General features: G+C 37.4%; 1 protein-coding gene and 1 non-coding gene across 2 annotated transcripts; one reads left to right on the top strand and one right to left on the bottom strand.

Annotated features, from left to right (window-relative positions):
- Nucleotides 1–204: 204 nt before the first annotated feature.
- Trnak-cuu (transfer RNA lysine (anticodon CUU)) lies at nucleotides 205–277 on the bottom strand. Its single transcript has one exon. It is a non-coding gene; the product is annotated as a tRNA-Lys (tRNA).
- A 3,576-nt stretch (nucleotides 278–3,853) lies between these two features.
- LOC126055273 (uncharacterized) lies at nucleotides 3,854–6,689 on the top strand. Its single transcript, XM_049843867.2, has 2 exons — nucleotides 3,854–3,970; nucleotides 5,035–6,689. The coding sequence occupies exons 1-2, from the start codon at nucleotides 3,963–3,965 to the stop codon at nucleotides 6,023–6,025; spliced, it is 999 nt and encodes a 332-aa protein (XP_049699824.2). The 5' UTR covers nucleotides 3,854–3,962; the 3' UTR covers nucleotides 6,026–6,689.
- Nucleotides 6,690–20,157: the final 13,468 nt, after the last annotated feature.

Genomic DNA, 20,157 nt, shown 5'->3' with positions numbered 1-20,157 from the left:
GCGCGCGGAGAGCCGAGAGTGCACGAGCAACCGCGAAGCACGACGCATGCGCTCCGGTTGTTGACGGACGCCCGCGTCGCTCGCGTGCCGGTGCTTAAGCTCCATACTATATATTGTATTGTGTTTTTTTGTGTACGGATTATACTATTTTACCACCAACCGTTTTTTCAATAAAAACTCGGAACGAAGCCCAACTATACGTGGCGCCCAACGTGGGGCCCGAACCCACGACCCTGAGATTAAGAGTCTCATGCTCTACCGACTGAGCTAGCCGGGCCCTAAAAATTCAATCTTATAACCTGAACATAGAATATACTCCAGGTAAGGTCAACGTAGTCGCTGACACTCTTAGCCGTCCGGTATGCCAGGCATCAGAGGTCGATGTCAATACCTGTGATCTGTGTCCCATCTCAGTAGACTTACCTCACAAAAGCTCCGAAGAGTTGCGAGTAGCTCAGCTCGAAGATCCTGAAATCAAGAAAATACTCACGGATTTCGAGGAGAACGATGCATACAACAGATGGACGGATCGTGGGTACTATCTTTCACAAGGTGTTTTGTTCCGCTTCGATCCGGATGGTGAATCCGAAGAGCCCCAGCTGGTGGTGCCCGAGTCGATGCGCGAGGAGATTATGAAAAAACTCCATGACGCTCCCACAGCTGGACATTTGGGCTTGGAACGCACCCTTAAGAAGATTAAGGAACGATTTTACTTCCCTAATATGCGTCAATACGTAGCAAGGTATCTTAAGGCTTGTGATCTATGCCAGAAATTTAAGGCAACCAATTTTAAACCGGCCGGCCTACTGCAAACGCCTGTCCCGCAACAGCGATTTGAAGTTCTCGCTATGGATCTGTTTGGACCTCTTCCTGAGGGTAGTAAGGGCGAGAAATGGATCTTTCTGATCGAGGATACTGCGAGCAGATGGGTGGAGTTGTTCCCGTTAGCCGTAGCCAACGCAGAAAATTGCGCTAAAATATTAATTGAAGAAGTTTTCCTAAGATATGGTTTTCCCCGTCGGGTGATCTCCGACAATGGTACCCAATTTGTCTCGGCCGTAATGCAGAAGGCTATGTACGTTCTCGGAGTGAATCAGAATCTGACGCCAATTTACCATCCCCAGGCCAATCCCGCAGAAAGGAAAAATCGGGAAATGAAAGAGATGCTGGCTATCTTAATAGACCCAGAACATCGACGTTGGCCTGAGGCATTGCCAGCTGTTCGATTCGCGTTGAATACAGCACCTAATCAGGGTACTGGTCATACAGCTGCCTTTCTAACATTCGCACGCCAGTTTAGGTCCCCGGTGGACGTAGCCCACGACTTAAGGACGGTCATAGACCAAGAGAATTATGTGCCTCAAATTACGCCGTATCTCAAAGAATTTGCAAGTCGCCTGCAAGAAGTGAAGTGGCGAATCGAGCGACAGCAGGACATCCGTAAGGAAGCTGCGGATAAAAGCCGTCGACCCGGACCCGATTATCGTGAGGGTGACCTCGTCCTCGTGGATAGCCATCGCCTTAGTCAGGCCGAAAAAGGCTGTACTAGTAAGTTCGCACCGCGTCGCGAAGGCCCGTTTCGTATAGTGAAAATAGTATCTCCAACCACGTACGAAATCGTGGACAAGAATAATAAACCTCGCGGCAAGTGCCATGCCAGCCTCCTGTCACCTTACATAGGTGAATCTGATCTGGCTCAAGTTAGGAGTAGGGGTAGACCAAAAAAGTCGGTTCCCAAGCCAGCTCCACAAGTTTCCGCTGACTTGGAGGGGGAGAATGTAGCGCGGACCTTGGCTATTGCCCCTCCGCGCCCCTCTAGATTAAGACGCGCGCCGGCTCGCTACCGAAATAATTAAAAGTGGAACAGCCGCGCAGCTTTTGCGGCGCGCGCGGAGAGCCGAGAGTGCACGAGCAACCGCGAAGCACGACGCATGCGCTCCGGTTGTTGACGGACGCCCGCGTCGCTCGCGTGCCGGTGCTTAAGCTCCATACTATATATTGTATTGTGTTTTTTTGTGTACGGATTATACTATTTTACCACCAACCGTTTTTTCAATAAAAACTCGGAACGAAGCCCAACTATACTATGAATTTATTTGTAAACAAACTGAGAATACCCTCTACTTTATACGAAGTGCGCTAAGAAATACATTTTATACATCAAACCGCAAACTGTATTCCATACTGGCTTCGACCAGCAGTATCATACGCATCCTGTAAGAACTACTCCATGCACACGGATAAAAAATTGCCTGTAAGTCGTCTTCGATAAACACTGAAATAATCCTTCAAATCAGTTCAGTAGTTCCTGAGATAATGAACAAACAAATAAACTCTTCAGCTTAATAATGATTAGCATAATATAGCCACTCACATCAATATACGAATAGTTATATAATAATAATATTTTATGAGATTCCATTACGATACTCCAGTCATAATTGAATCGCAAATAGATAGCGCATATAATGTAATGCTGATCGCGTATTACAGAACTATGGTCTACGGTCATTATACTAAACGAATTTTGCTTCACTAATGTATGCATGCATGTACATATAATATGCTTGAGTAAGGAAGGGTTATAATTATGTAACTGACTGCCCCGGTTTTGTTCACGTCCTGGGGGAAGCTTTTCTTCAAGCACAAGGGTTAAAGTTAGCTACAGCCATCAACGGCTTTTCGAAAAGCATCACATAAAGCATGCCAGACAGAACAATGGTATTGTGAGCGAGAAATAAAAAGGTTATTTAACACTAGCTGCCACCCGCGACTTCGTTCGCGTAAAATTTTTTTATCGCAAGCGGGTTAACTGCCAAATTTCAAGACCCTCACTTCGAAAACAGGACTTCCATGCGAACTACCAACCCGTATAAGCCGCTAAGAAGTAAATTTTCATAAAATCCCTCCTTAACGCATGTCTTCCCTCTACAAAGATCCTACCTCCCTTCAAGTTTGTAGGAGTAGAGTATAGTTTCTGAGACTTCGTAACTAATCAATAATTACGGTTACAGTTACAGCCTATTTATCGTCCCACTGCTGGGCACAGGCCTCCTCTCACACGGAGAAGGATTGAGCATTAATCACCACGCTTGCTCAATGCGGGTTGGTGATTTCAGACTATATAGTCCAGGTTTCCTCAAGATGTTTTCCTTCACCTTTTTATCAGCCATTGGTGTCTAAGATATACTTAGAAAGTCAATAGATAATATATAAGTAAGTATACAATAAGTATACAATAAGAAAATCAATAATTAGTATTTAGCTTTTACCCGTTTTACTCGCGGCCCGTGGGAACGACTTCCCATATCCGGGTAAAATATAGCCGATAAACGGGCTATCTAATACTGAATTAGAAGATTTTTTCAAATCGGGCCAATAATCCAAGCAAACAAACTCTTCAGCTTAATAATATTAATATTTGTAGAAAAGATTGGTGACATTTTATGACAAACCACGCAGTTCAGTATTTACTTTTAAACCATCACCGTGACTTAAATTCTAAAATACGCTTGCCTGTATTTGAATTGACATGAATGGTCAACGCTCCTTTGCTGTTGGACATTTAGGGATTTTATCGCGGTTATATTAATATTATTTAATCCCGACGTTTCGGATCCTTTACAGCATCCATGGTCACGGGCAGACTAAAATGTTGGTCGTCTCGATATTTTAGTTACAACAGTTACCTTACATTTTGTTGACAATTTTTCAAACGATTTCTTCCAACATTTACAAACAGACTAGTAGTATCGTTTACAAAATTCTTGATATCAAAGCATAACATCCAGCTAGCATTTGTATTTACGCATATTTGTACAGAAGAGTTAGTATTGTCTGAGGTGGTCGACACTGACAGTAGTGCAGTTGAGTGCAGTAGCAGCCGCGAGTAGCGTCGCGCTGACTGTACCTCACAGGAGTGTCTGCAAGGCGCGCAACACCCATCACGACGCACCACTACAATGCACTGGTATGTTTTTGTTGAACCTTACTAGAATAGCAATAGGCATTGTGAGTGAAAAAACTTTTGTTCAAAAAGAATAAAAGCTGACTTCACAAAATCCATCATCAGATCCCTGATGACACTAGGACCGTTTGGGAAGTATATTCAACTTAAAAAAAACAATCGGTTTGTGAACGACGGAGATATGCGCGAACAAGCATAAAAAAATACATCCGAATTGAGAACCTTTTGGGAAGTTGTTTAAAAATGCTTATTGAAGCAAAACATTTTTGGCCCAAAACTTTAATATACTACCAATGGGTAAACCGGGAGACCCTATTGTTTTCGCACCTCTGTCCTCCCGACCGTCTGTCACCAGGCTGTATCTCATGAACCGTGATAATTAGAGAGCTGAAATTTTCACAGATGATGTATTTTTGTTGCCGCTGTAAAAACAAATACTGAAAACTAGAATTAAATAAATATTTTGGGGGTCATACAGCAAACGTGATTTTTTGTCCGTTTTATAACTCGCGCGCGAAGGGTTCCATACCATTAATAAATAATCCTTCGTACACGAGTTCGACTCGCACTTGGCCGATTAGTCGTACCAAGGGGTGTTGGATTGCCCCCCTCCTTATATCGGTAAAACATCGGTACTCAGCTGCACCCGTTAAGACTGGAAGCCGATCTCAATTTCTTAATTTTATTAGCCATGGTACTTCTAAATTGACCAGGAGAACACTACCTACCACACTGGTCAAATGCGAAGAACCATATCTGACTGAATCTATGTATAGAGGCTTTTAAAATCACCTGCCAGAAACAGTGAGATGAGCCGCTCAGCAGAGTTATCCTAACTAGTATTATAAATGTGAAAGTAACTCTGTCTGTCTGTCTTTATGTCTGTCTGTCCTTTCTTCACGCTTAAACTACTGAACCGATTTGTGTGAAATTTGGTACAGACATAGTTTGGAACTTGAGAAAGGACATATGATAGGATTTTTATTACAAATTAAAAATATATTTTTCATGACTGTTCCATCTTTTTACAGAAGGTACAATTAACTGTAATAATAAAATTGTTTCAGGCTGATAATTACGCTAAAAATAGCCATCATAATATTATTATTGAAACTACAAGGTGCACACCTCATGAAACGATATGCGCCGATGAAATACCTAGATTATTCTGAACAGTATCACAACTTTTATTTCGACAGCGTGGTTCCCGTGTTGTTAAATGAACCTAATTGGAAAGGCAATGGCCAATGGAGGATACCAATCACATTAGGCGTAATGATAACCTCTGATCGAATGCTCGTGCCGTACAACCCATTTCGTTTGTTTATCCATAACAAAGCTATGTTGGATAAGATTACTGCTAATCCTTTAACTGGACGAGGATTTAAAACTTATTACTCGACCAAATACAAGATTGCCTGCGGACGTCAAATCATTCCTGATAACGAAAAAAGGATGCTCCATTGTCACGGGAAGAACGGATTCGACTGCCCAATGCATGACTTGATGGTGCTCAGAATATATGGAAATATATCATTCACTACGTGGCCAACTTTAACGTATTCTCAATATCCCAACAAAAAAGATAGTGAGCGAGTGCAACATGGGATTTATCGCACTGAGATAGCGAGACCTAACGACACTCTGAATGACTATTTCAAGTTTGCCTCTGTGGGGTTTAAAAACAAAGCACATATTAAGAGATATTATTTTTTACATCAAGTTGAGTATAAACCTGAGGACTATGCTTTGGTGGACTGTGAAACATGGTTGCCCAGGGATTGGGGACACTTCATATGCGTATTGAATTTAGGAGATTATCCGGCGCTGGGATCAGGCGCTTGGTTAGTATCTGATAATAAAGTCTTTGGAATCGGCAGTTTTGCATTTTTTAGAGGCAAGGAAGGCATTTTTGTATTCACAGACGTGAGACCGTATTATAACCTCATTATGAATACCTGCACATATGAAGATTCACGACAAACACCTCCAGTGACATTTGATGATGACTACCGCCGCCAAAATTCGATACTAAATGACGAGTTGGAAATACCGTAACACAAACAAAAAGACACATGGATACATACTAAATAAGACATTACGTATACAGCAATGGTCATCAGATTATCTAATGGCCAAATGTGATTATTATCTTTATATAAAAAAATGCCACTTTGCGTTGTAATTTAATATTTTTTTTAAATTAAGTAGTTGGGTTATGTGAAGTTTGCACAAAATCGGTCAGTTAGTTCTTAATTTTTCACATTTTTTGTAACAAAATGGTGGATTTTTTACGTAGCGAAGTACGTATCGTAGTTATTTATGGATAATAATATCCACAAAAATTTTAATGGAATCATATATGTAGGGGTAGTATGTAAATAATTTGTTATCATTGGTATTTTTTTCATTAAATGCATTTTAATAAAAGACTTTTATGACGAATCTCTACAAGACTAATTCTCACTTGTATTTTTCTTATTAAACAGGCAATGTAGTGGTAGTCAAAATCCGCCAGTTTAAAAGCTCTCTAACATGGTCCAATCCCCTGTGTCAATGACACATTCATTAGGTTAATCTGTTGCGTGCTTGCTTCACACATTCGCACAAGCACTCGTTCATTCCACTCTCTCACTTCAAATTCTATCTTGCTAATCACACGCTGTACGATATTATATTATATTGTAATTTCCATAAAACGCCCTAGTAAATATTGTAGCAATTATAAGCTTGTTTGATTCATCATCAACACCCTGAGAAGCGAAGGAATTACTTAGATATGAAGACATCTGCCTAGCCTTTTCTCTCTTTTTTTTGTTTCTGGATTGATTATGGAAAATTCTCAAATTTTTTATAGGAATTTGGAATAATATGATAATATGTAGTTTTTGTAAAAGACATCCTGCATTAGGTACAAGGTAAAGAATGGAGTTATTTTGCCTAAAACCGACATACAAAAACAAACAACATAGTAACACAATATTCTAAACACACACTTGGACCACTTCAGACACAGCACAAAAAAGAATACCTAAGCAACTGCAATTAACAAGCACTTTTTAATACAAAAAGTTGATTGCCCTCTCATTCTATCTATGCAAAACCGCATACGTGTGAAAGAGACAGCCGATACATTGTCGGCTCGCATCTGCTTCCCCACTTACAGTTTTTCCTGCATTTTTCCCACCTAGCGGGGTTTTTATACTAGTATGTCGGATACGTGGTATTCTAATCAAGGTCATCACTTATGCCTCCATTTAATTACAAAATTATGTATATAACAAAATGTGTCGCCATAGAACTCTAGAAAAACTAAATCATGCAACACTCTAGTTAGAAATAAGACTACACGCTTATGCTTAACGCAGTCGTAAAAAAACAGGATCATATTTGACCTACCCGTAAATTCCAGACTAAACAGTTGATGCAGCCCGACGATGGTGGAAAATATTTTTTTATTAGAAAATCCAAATTCAATCAAAGTTTTTACATAATTGGCCAAATACCTGCTCGTTGTTATATGCTTACTAATATTCATCTTTATACTGTTTTATGAGCCCAAACAATCTATTGGCATTCTTGATTGGTAATATTTAACTTTAAGATTCAATGATTCAAAACCTCAAAGATACCGTGGAAGGCCAAGAGAAAAGTAGAAAATTGCTATAAATAAAGCAAATTACTGCGTAACAATCGCTTGGGGGTATTCTATATTTGCAAAAAAAAAAAAAGCTTTGTAAAGCCGAATGAAATTATCTGCAGGGAAAAAAGAAACAAGATTCTTAAAATACACCATATTTGCACGAATCAAAGTATAAATCTATCCTAAAACATAGCAACAAATATAACAAAAATACAGTAGACTTGCACAATTTAACCGCGAAGCAATTTGCCCCCACCCCGTCCACTAAGAGTCACAATAAAATTTATTGCCAGCTCTAAAATATATATCTTTACTACACAAAAGATGTCGCCCCTATCTACCAATTCCCAAAGAGAAAATTATGTCTAAAAAGATCCAAATCGAACAGATTTAATGCCATGTTATCAAGAGATAAGATAAGTGTAAAATAATGGATTTTTCCGGCTGTCTCTGTTAGCGATTTATTTCAGGACCATTTAGTGCCTGAGTTTAAATATCTAGGTACGTTCTGAGATAAGGATTGGAAGGCGGTTTTACATTTGAAATAGGTCTTAGGTTTGCTTCATGAAATTACCGAAAATTATCAATATACTTACGTAAGCTTTAAATTCGACTATCTATATCTAATACGGTGCTAGAGGGATAAACAAATTCGGAACTTTAATAAAATCTTTATTAATATCACGATTAACAAACCTAGTTTAATGAAAATTGGTCTAGAGCCCGAGAAAGGACATAGGCTAACTACTTTTTAACCGGTTGTGAAAAGTTTAAGTGTGTGTTTTTAAGTCTAAAAATAAATGGCAAAATTAAACAGCCATGCGTTGTTATAAAATGTTGCATAAATCTCAATTTAACTTAATTTAAAATTCAAAAATACCTACACGCTAACTAAAATTAGACAGCTACATCTATTTATAAACACAAGATATAAATCTGTCTGTGTAAGCTTGACACAGTCATAAATAGAATGTTCTGAAAATATTTTATTCAAATAATAAAATTAATGGTGTACATACCTACATAAAGAAATCTGGGGTATCCTCATGGCAGTCTAACCGGATGAAGCGGAGTACCAGTGTTTTACAAGGAATGACTGCCTATCTGATCTTCTCGACCTAGTTACACGGGTAACCCAATCCCCCTGGTTAAGACTGGTAGTCAGACTTCTGGCTTCTGACTATCCGCAACGACTGCCAAAGATAATGAAATGAACTAGATACCTATATAATTATAAATCTTGCTTGATTTAAATCGATTTTAACAATTTCTTAACTATGCTCAACTTACCTAAAATGTTTTGGCAAATAATAATCCTATTAGACTTTTTCCGCTCAAAAAGTCAAAGACAGTTTGAAGCCTTAGATCGCCCGTCCATGCATATTTCTACTCATTCTCGACTGCCGTCATCTACCCCTATGTACGTAAACTTTTCACAACTGGTAATGAGAGTTATAAGTATTTTCCTTAGATCATTTTGCTATTTTGCTGTGCCCATCAGGGTCCATAAATGATATGATATGACATGATATCAATACGTTGTTACAGCCTTTTTATCGTCCCACTGCTGGGCTGCGGCCTCCTCTCACACGGAGAAGGATTGAGCATTAATCACCACGCTTGCTCAATGCGGGCTGGTGATTTCAGACTTAATAGCCAGTTTTCCTCAAGATGTCCTTCACCTTTTTATCAACCATTAGTTTTTATCAGATTAATATGTTAGTACAGTATAAATAGACTAGCTTTCCGCCCGCGGCTTCGCCCGCGTGGAATTCGGTTATATTGAGGTATAAATCACAACTATAAGAAAACTTCTCATTCCCACGGAAAAATCTAAGAAGCGCGATGTAACGCTGGATACGATTAGTTGTTAAACCAAAATTGAATGGTACACTATATTATACGTTTTCCCTTGTAGAGCAAAAACATGCAGATTTTGGGCACTGGAAACCCGGGAACACGCTACATAGAGCTGACCATGCGAAAAATAATGTTTTTCTAAGTGTACTCCAGCAACCCTTAGAGTTTGGCCTTGTGCTTTATTAATGGTCATTGCAAATGAAACCCTTATAGGAAATTGTAGTCTTTTAAATTGAAATGGGAGGTCTGTTGGAATAATCGGAATCCGAGGAATGAGTACACTTTCACCCTTTGCTGCGCCAGTTAAAATAGTGGCTGTAATAATGTTCCGCCCAAGCTGAGTGACACGCAGCCTGGTACCATTACACAGTCTAGGGGCATCGAGATTACGCATGAGCATCACCGGAACACCTGCTTTTAGTTTTAATTTATGAGAAGGCACCCCAGATAATTCCAAAGAATTTAAAAACTCCACAGGATATGAGGCACTATGTTCTGTTTCTATCACTGTGTCTACCAAAGACTATAAAACCACTTGACTGCGCATACAGTGCCCCGACGCTCGCCAAAAGTTAGTGATTTTGCGCGTAGTATAAGGCTACGATCAGTACGATCCTTTAGTAGCGACCAAGTCTATGACCTGCAAACACGCTAAATTATTGAGGATTTTATTTAGTAAAAAATAAAAAAAATGCCTACATGCGCGATGAAATGGTGCGGGAAACAATCCAGGACATCTAGTTACAAAAAGAATGGCATCGGCAAGTATCAATCCCAAAATTAAGCTTTGATTTAATTATATTACGAAATACCACAGGGGTCTATTTAAATTGGTGGTTGGTGAACCGCGCTCACGCTCGTTGATGTCTTTTGGAAAAGTCCCTTTCTTTCATTAAGAAATTCTAATACGTCCATCTCTTTCTTGCCCTTTGTATTCCTATCGATGAAATTCGGGCTGTTACCTTTAAGGATGAAGTGGATATCGATAATAGTAAAATATTAATTTAAAAATATGTTTTATTTTGGCTAATGAGTTAATTAACTGACTATAGCGTCGTTAGAGGCAGCTGTTCTTGGTGCCTCCACAAATTACTTTTAATGTAATTTAAAATAATGCCGACGTTTATTTAGTTCAGCGATTCCAACAATGTTTTTGCCTATCTTAGTAAGTTTTTATAAAACTCATAATTTTGGAATAGTTACATCGTGTATCTATTTAAAAAATATCAAGAAATATGTAGACGATCGATTATCGTTTTTTACCAAAAACAATCAGGGCCCTAAAACAATAATTCGAAAAACTTATACTAAATTAACACATTTTAAGAATCAAACATTTTCTTGTAAGGAGTTCTTTTTTGTAATAGACTGATTTTTATTAAATATTCTTATACGATTTTTATTGAGTTTTTATTACTACGATGAAATACATTTTATCGATATTTTTTAATTGAAAGAGAGCAATCCCTTGCTGAGCGTTCTCATGCAACTCGACCTTGAACTGACCAATAGTAGCCGCGGATTATGCCGCGTCCCCCCGCCCGCAGTGGTGAGTCGTGTTCTTAGAAGAAATTGGCGAGTGCGCTCTCTAGTGGTTATTTACTTTATGGTGTCTACAGATAAATATTCAGTATTTTCTCCCATAACTTCATTCAAAATATTTTCATTTATTTTAGTGACCGTTTCATTTTTTGGTGCTAATATTGCGCGTTCATTATCATTCATTATCGTATCATTTAGCTTCTAAATTTACATGTTTATATTCGTTTGCAATATATTACCTTGTTTTAAACGACACACAGCGCCATCTACAATCCATCCATCAAGCAAACAATATTTTTGTTTTCCCTCGGGAATATCTATTTTTTTCGCGATAAAAAGTACCCTATTATTTAATCCGGACTTCTTACTTTACGTCTGCAAAATTTCAAAGCAATCGGTTCAGTAGTTACGGCGTGAAAGCGGAACAAACAAACAAACAAACAAACAAACAAACTCACTTTCCGATTTATAATATTAGTAAGGATTATACAGAAATAGAGGAGCCAATATAGTGTCAGCAACAGGAAGGCGGTTGTGTTCCACTTTTCCCCACGTTACCCTTCCATTACTCTATTATGATGAGCGAATGTTTTGTCGTTTGCACGCCTCTCTGCCTGAATTATACTTTTTCTGTAACATTTTTTTCATTAAGAATAATATTTTTTTTACTTGACGTTTCGATAAAGGACTTAACGGTTGGATTTACTTTCTGCGTGGGCTCAGAGGCATTTTGTTTGAAATAAGATATATATAGAAATAAGAACATTTCGTGTTTCAGTTATAAATTAAACAGACGTTAATTAGGTTGCTTCGCTGAAGAAAAGTGGCTTTATATGAACAACTGGAATAAAAAGAGACTAAAATATTAAGTTCTTTTGAACTCGCAATTTTGCTAAGTAACTACGCAATCTGATATGAACATATTTGTACCACGGAGAAAGGAAATATAGCGGTGATGCCATAAAAAAGGTAGGTCAGGCGGCTTCTTGTAGGTCAAGCTTCGTATCAGTTACTAGAACTAACAAGACGTTCGGATCCTTATAAAATCGAAACCAAACTGTCAAAGATTGGTCTTGATTGGTTGGTGATTTTGTTTCAAAAATATTGGGTGGGTGCCATAGAAGGCGCGAAGAATGTTCCTCATCCCTGGAACACCCGCATTTTAGAGTGGTCCTGTCTTAGGAGATTTTGCGTTATGACATCTCTGCTAGTCATTTTGTTCTCCGTGGTACCCACGGACAAGAAAAGAAGGAGGTTCCCAATTTGTATTGGTGGGCTTTAAATTGATTTTGTTCCTATTTATCTCACAAAGATTCATTAAAAATAGATAAAAAAGATACATTGAAAAGTAACGCAGCGCATCCACGAAAATCTTTTGAGAACCTCCAACGTTAAATCGACTTTCGACAAATAAGATGAGAACATTGCTACTTCTAAACCTATAAGCCTAAATGGCGAAACAAACCCTAAATTTCCATCCCTCATAATCCTTCAACCCTGTTACCAAGGTTAAATTCTTCCATTTTGCTTTATAATTTCCCGGGCATATTTCTCAAACATTATTCTTTTAAATTAAATACAAAACAAGAAACTCTTAACACTCCATAGGCCTTAAGACTTCGACTTCTTAAGTCAGCGACTTTTAAAGTCTTGTCAGAATACTTCGTTGGGCTCATAGTACCAGGCTGGCAGACGACGATGGAGTTAGAGAAGTTTTATTGTCGTATTTATGACTGTTGTTCATCGTAGCTACATGTTTTAATGTTACTAAATCTGCTAAACTTAGTTTGTTTTGCGTTTTATTTGACTTAGATATGCATGGGATATTTATGCCGAAGATATAAAAGTATACAAACAATGTAAGTTACACTACACATTAATTTGGTGTCTTGGTGAATAATGTGGAACAACCGTATTCATATTCAATTGATTAATTACTACATAAATAAGTGTCGCCGTATCGCCGTAAGATTGGCATTGCATCAGCTACCATCATCGTTACTTACGGAACTTACTATATAATTTATAAGCTATCACAAAACCTATTTAGTGACCTCCACTTACCGATTCCTAGAAAAAACAACATTTTGTTTATAAAGGTCTTATTACGCGAAGTAATATTGTGACCTTTATCATATAAGTCCCCTATGATCTCTATTTAAGTAGCAAGAGATAAAACTTGGTAATCTAGGGTAAAATGTTTGTATTGTTTAATACTTATTTTGTTAGAAGTTTTTATTTGTTCCAGTATGCGTGGTCTCTTGAGGGTTAAATGTCAAATGACGTTACAATTGTCTATGCTACTTTCCACGATATTTGGTGAACCAAAGAAATATACCTAAAAGTTATATTTTACCTTTTTACTAGACCCATTACGCAATAAAAGTATGTAACTTACTATTTACAATGAAAAGTCTTCTAGATTCCAGAGATATCTTCAAAATATTTTTTCTTTTGACTTCGACTCCTTATAAGACGTTGCCCTACTGACATAATAGGTTTATTTAGAGCACAATACAACGAACAGAATTCACCACAAAGAGTACTTAATTCTCAACTAAGAACTGTATGGTTGGGCTCTAATGCCACTCAACAGCGGAACAACATACTGCGGTGGAACTTTACCAAAAGGGCCCAAACTTGGACCGTGAAACTCACTGGAGATGCCATTGCCGTGCTTTCTCGCCTGCCAAAGACACGAGAGCGCCGCTGTTATAAGCATCGACAAGGATATTGAGCCTTCACCTGCGCAGATCTCCGCAGAAGTGATTTATTGGTTTATTGCCATAAGTGTACAGTGCGCAAAGCGATCCCCACTCTTCCGCCGAGAGCTCATTATCCGTGCCGATAACTATACACGTATGTAAAAGGCGTCAATTTTATGCCTGAGTTTGTTATATTTGTTGCATTTTTATTGTCATCAGGCTAGGTATCTCACCTTATGGTAAGCAACGATGTGGTCAGAGATAGAACACGCTTGCCTAATTTTGTTGTATGCATACGTAACGTTGTGATCAAAAATGAATAAGTGAACCAACTATATTTTTTGCATTCAGGTCAGCATTTTTAACCGACTGCCCAAAAAGGAGGTTCTCATTTCGGATGTTTGTATTTTATTTTCACATCTAGACATTCGTGCTTATCGCAGTTCCGGTTTGTTAAACGCTCAAAGTGCCCGACTTACTCGTTCAGGAGTTAACTTTGTAACTTGGAATAAACACCCTTACAATGGAGTATAATGAAGTAAACTAAAGTCTGTTCTTTAGTTCAGCTAAGTAATATTTTCGACTAGAGATGTACCGTGGGTTTGTCGGCGCGTATCATGCGTCGGTAAACTGATTACAAAATTGCAATTTCAGAATTAAATCGCACAAGGTGGCTCTGGTTTCGATAGGTATTTACAGACAGACAGATACTGAGGAAATTAACTGATGCTGAATACATAGGAATCAATCGTTTCTGCATATATTTGTACCTATTTACATTAATTCTTCAGGGCACAAAAAGGGCACTCAAGGTACACAAAATATTTAGCATTTTGAATTGATGCTTAACCAACATTTTTCTTTCTTGATCTGGTAGTTCTGTAAAACAACCACGATAATTCCTAAACAATGCGAAAGACCTTTGTAATAACTCTCTCGTTAGCACATTATTTCTCTTGAACCACAGCAACTTTCGTAATTTTCAAACGCAAAACTTACAAGAAAATAATATTCTGTTTTTTAATTAAGTGACTTAATTACGTACGTAGCGAACCAACCCTTACGCAGAGGGTTGAAATTTTCGCCAAGTTTCCACTTTATAATAATGTAGAATGTTGAATAAATGAAAAGTTTTTGTAGTTGCGACCATCGGGGAGTTTCTGGACCAAGTCATTCGTTCAGTTGCTTTTTAAGCATAATTTTTATTTATTAACTTTTAGTTTGACGCTAAGTAGATTTATATAAGTGTGATGTTATGGTCCCAGGGAGCTGTAGTGCGCTGTGTAGCAAGCTCGTTTGCTATGAATTATTAATCAGTTCATTTCAAATGTTTTTTTCTTGGCTAAGTTTTAATTAATTTGTTGCATATTTTGTAACATATGTTTATTTTGCCATTTAATCTAAAAACATTGGATGAAAGAGTAACAAACGTCCACGCTAATATCGACACATCTAAATTGTCGCGTTTATATCGTGATAATATACTCTCATACAAATTACTTGTATCGTTATGCATCAGATCCACGCATTCAATTACAGTGACAGACATCTGAAATGTTGAATAATGATTTCATTTCGATAATAACGGGTTTAAATTACAGATTGTTTCAGTTCGAAGTGGTAACAGTTTTAGATTAAACGGTCGGCTATTAAAACAATAGGAGTGAACTGTGTACACCCAACAACTGTTCGTATTGACAATGGCGCGTTGATTGTGTTTGTAACCGCAGTTCTGATTGTAAATACTGGTTCGGTTCAGCTCTATCCTTTTATAGTGCCCTGGTAATACGCGTATATGTACTATCTATGTCAAGGATGAATCGGTATTTATTAATTAGTTGGTTTTATAAATTTAAAGAAAAACGATATAGTTAATAATTTATTCGTAATTATTTTTTTTTTACGCACAGTAAACCTGAATCTTATTTACAAGTAACGTTTTCATATCAAAACTTGTAAAGTAGAAAGCAAACAAACCTATGTAGGTAACGATATACAATTAAAAATCTATTTCCGAATGAAACCCCTTTTAAAATGACCGAGGTGGATGGATACTTTAAGCCAATTTATAATGTATAGATGTTCCAAGCTGTCGGAACAAGTGAACCGATTGTATTCAATGAGGCGTCTGTCGATTCCATTAAGTGACGCGTTGCGTGTAACTCGATTAAAGGCTGTATTTTCCGTAAATCATGATTAACCTTCTCTGCTTCAGACTTTTATAAAATAAAATATAGTGGTTTTATATTACTTTTTGTAACATCGACTATTTTTATCAAACATTTTCCACTATAAAAATGGATATTCTACACAAAATAAAGCCATAGCTAGGCTTGTTATCGGAATGTGATAGTTGTGAACACTCGCAATAACTATTTATTACCCAGTATTATTCAGCGCTTGATAGCACTTCTACGGTTTCATTATATCCTGGTGGCCAGTATCGAAATACTTTGAAACTTTTCTACTTTCCACGCGAAACAAAAGTTTGTTTTTTGTACTTACAAAACCGTTAAAGTGAATCTTTTTGTTCTCAGCGTGAGACGAATTAATAAAAAGGAACACAATTTCTATATTTATTTATAGAAAGAAAAATATCTCGTAATATCTTGTACGTAACAAAATAAAACCGTTATCAATGACTGAGTTTCGCAGAGCACGATAAACTGTAGGTTCAAGCTATCATTTGAAGATCTTTGGCAGTCATTACGGGTAGTCTGGAGCCTAACAATCAGACTTACGCCGACCCCATCATAGTTGGGGAAAGGGCAGATGATGCAACAAATTCAAAAAAGCTTATGAAATAGAAACAAATAAATGCCATTTAACAGAGAAATAACTAATTTCATATGAAACGTCAAAATAACAAATATATTTTGATACTATCATTGCTGCGGGCTTACACGTTTCCACCATTGGAAATAACAGACAGCTTCATTATTATTTTGCCTTCAAATACAACAAATATCTACCTAGATGAAATATAGTTTACAGCCGTCGGCTTAGTCATAATATACATTCGGATTAACCGTCCAACTCTATCGTAAATGCGTGTGTTAGTTTTTGCGCTGTGTAGTAAAATGGCTTAACAAATTTGAATGTTTGTTAGTTCAACTTAAAAGATGAGAATTTGTCCATAGAATAAGTGTTTTTGAAGTATTGAACTTAAATTTCTAAATACTGAAAAACATGAAAAAGTTTTTCACAAAATCAATCATCATACTTTTTTACCAACAAAAAACGCTTTAAGATTAAATAAGAACGAATTTCAGCTGTCAGTGATCAATTTCCCGTGAAAATTCCGAGTAACAGTGTTAAAAAGAGAACATTTCGACTTCCTTGGAAGTCAATTAAATCTATCTAAAGTTGTAACGTTCTTCCTCGGCCCACTTTGATTTGTGAATATTAATACCCCAGTAACGAATGTCAAAGGTCCCAAGTTTTGTAATTAAAGCTAGAATTTTCTTCGTCAACTTAAATAAGAAGAATGAACGTAATATTGTATGGCAGGAGATAGTAAAAGTGTTGAAGTCACAACTTGTTTGATGTGTTAGAAGCAAAGTTGCGAGGAGATAATGTCGACAGAATAAGTTTGAAGAAGGATTTCAGAAAAAGTTTAGAGAATCCAGCGATGATAGGCTGTCATTTAGATTGTTTTAAACAAATATAGAACACTTACCTATTGTCTTACCTATTGTATTTTTCAACGCTAAGAAGTACAATTACGTAAAACGTAGTTTGGTTTTACGAATATATGATGAACTTCATAACAGTACAATCCCAGATTACTTCTGAGAACACTACCTCTGTAAGTGGTTTTAGTACCGAGAAATCGAACGCAGAACCTGTGTATTTAGGTACGTACTGCAATAAAGAAGTACGGAAGAGGGAGTCCTTTTTAAAATCCTTTTAAACAATTTCTCGTTTACATAGAAGTTGACTTCATTAATATTCCTTTAGAAGTATTCTTGTTATAAAACAAGATGAAAACTCCAACAACAAATATTGTTAGCGGTCTAGATCAAAACTTTCCATTAAACTGAAATCCTTTACACTGAAGGGCACAAATAAAACGTAACCAAACCACGAACTATTTGTCCACGCTCACTGGACCTTCACAAAGAGATTTCAATTTAAGTAAAGCAATCCAATTTCACACGGCCATGGATATAAATGGGCGTAATTTTATACCACGGATGTAAGCCCCGCTTCAAATTAACGACTGTTAGTTATGACGACCTGGTAGCTAAGGACTTATAATTTTTTTGGCGAAGAAATCTACAAACCATTAGTCGTTGGTTTACCATAGGTATTTTCTGTATGGATCTTTAAATTAAGAAAGGTACGTTTTGAATTCTTGATGCCGACTGCAACTGTCGATCTGACATCTGACTCCTACGATACATAGGTACAAACCAGTAGTGCAGCTGCGGCCGACTTCATGCAGTCAATTGCTGTTGGCTGCAAGAATTCATAACGTACTTTATATGACCGCTTTGTGAGTTATCCGGTGGCTTATATACCAAATTATTCATTTTCCCAAAGAAAGCTTTATTTTTATTTTTAAGAAAAGAAAACAATGCGGAAAAACCCCATAGCGCACCCAAGAACCAAATTGCCACACATTGTTACCAGGATAACAGGAAATAAAACATGTTTGCTTAAAAAAGCAACGTGAGATCCTGTGTCATTGAACACTGTACAGCTACAGACTGCATGCAGTGGACCCTGTATTTTGTTGGGAGTAAATAAATGTAAGCTATATTGTTGAACATTGGGGTGTTTTAGATAGCCTGCGCCTGTCTGTGCCCTGTCGCCGACATCCGAGAGGCATCCGAACCCACGGGTATAGAACGTAACTTTGCGTGCCTGCGGGTTTTATATTGTACCTAAAATTTTTGCAGCATACATTAGCGTAAGCTTAAGCCCCAAAGAACGAATGATTTCTTCTCAATTTAAATATTGAATAATTAATTCCTTAATATTCATTATAACATCGGAATGTTAACCACAAAAGAACTTTTAAACATAACAAATAGTTAAGGTTTCACTCTGAATTTATTTTCACATTTTGAAGAAAAAAATTTCTTTGACTTAAAAAAGTATGAAAAGATCCTTTAAAACACTCATGTTTACGTGCTATGTTCGTACAAGTCGGGCACGTCACTGAACGGATTAACGTTACGTCAACCGCCCCGATACACCTGTTGGCTGCACTGCAGCACCGCAGCACGCAATGTACCTCAATACGACCCCCTGTCTGTTCATGTCGCCCTGGTAACCGTAATAAGGTTCAGACTCCTAATAGCCTTGCGGTTCTGATACCCCTGGTGTTGACGTGTTTTATGTGAGCCTAGTACTTTTGCAATGTTAGTCAACCCCCACATCGTAATCTAGTAAAATAAAAGCTACTTGCAAAATGGTATTTAATGTTTAGAATGCATTCCAAAAGTTGTTATTGAGGATGACAAGCAAACGAAGCGTAGGACAACCTACGGTAATCACGTTACGTGGTGGTTGGATGATCTGCAAAGATCGCTGGTAGGCGATTCCAACTGGACCTCTTGGACAATCGACAATGGTTGGTCGTTTTACGACAAAAAATTGAAGCGGCAGAGAATGACGACCCGGATCGCCTTTGACATCGCGATGCTAAATAATTTTAACTAAAACCAGTCTAATAGAGATCCTCGCAAAATACTATTAACATTTGCTGTCTCATAACGTCTAGAGGTAGGTAGTAATAAAAGTAAGAATTTGCCAGTTCATATTTTCCGCCATCATGACGGATAAAAAATGATATATAGAGGCATTACGATAGTTGTACCGTATCCTCCCACTTCAGCGTCGTATGATTGACGTATTCATATTTCCGCATATTCACGTAAATGGCTTTTTGCAAACACCATCATTCATCATACATCACAACTCCATAGCCGTGACAAAACAAAATATTACCCAAATAAAATTGACAAATATAATTTGTTGGCGCTGTGTTTTTATTTGAGGATTTCGAAAATTAATCCCTCGGATTGTTTGATTGGAAACGGGCGCATCTATCAAAAAGTTTAATGTTTAGTAATAATCGTCCGGGGTTTAAGTTTTTTCAATTCATCGGTGGGAATATCTAAAGTTAGGTTTCCTGGTGATTCATAGCTTTTTATAACAGGATAAGGGATGAATTTCTTTTTAAAAAATGTTTTCAAAATAAGAATTGTATGGACTTTGCTGTGTTCATCATATAAGGAACTTCGAAGGAAATCGAGAATTTTTTTTAAAGGTAAAAAGAGGAAGTGCTTATAGCTGACATTCATGCAAAGCGAAAAATTACTTTTATATTGTTTTGCATAGTCTCTCTGAGCAAAAAGTCCATCTGGATAGTGAAACAAGAAACGTGATTACAACTACCCTGGCTGCCGACAAAATGTGTAAATAGCGTT

The sequence above is a fragment of the Helicoverpa armigera genome, chromosome 2, assembly GCF_030705265.1.
Source record: "Helicoverpa armigera isolate CAAS_96S chromosome 2, ASM3070526v1, whole genome shotgun sequence".
In the NCBI taxonomy this organism is placed as follows: Eukaryota; Metazoa; Arthropoda; class Insecta; order Lepidoptera; family Noctuidae; genus Helicoverpa; species Helicoverpa armigera.
The sequence above is the reverse complement of the archived record's forward strand: the minus strand, read 5'-3'. Positions and strand labels throughout refer to the sequence as shown.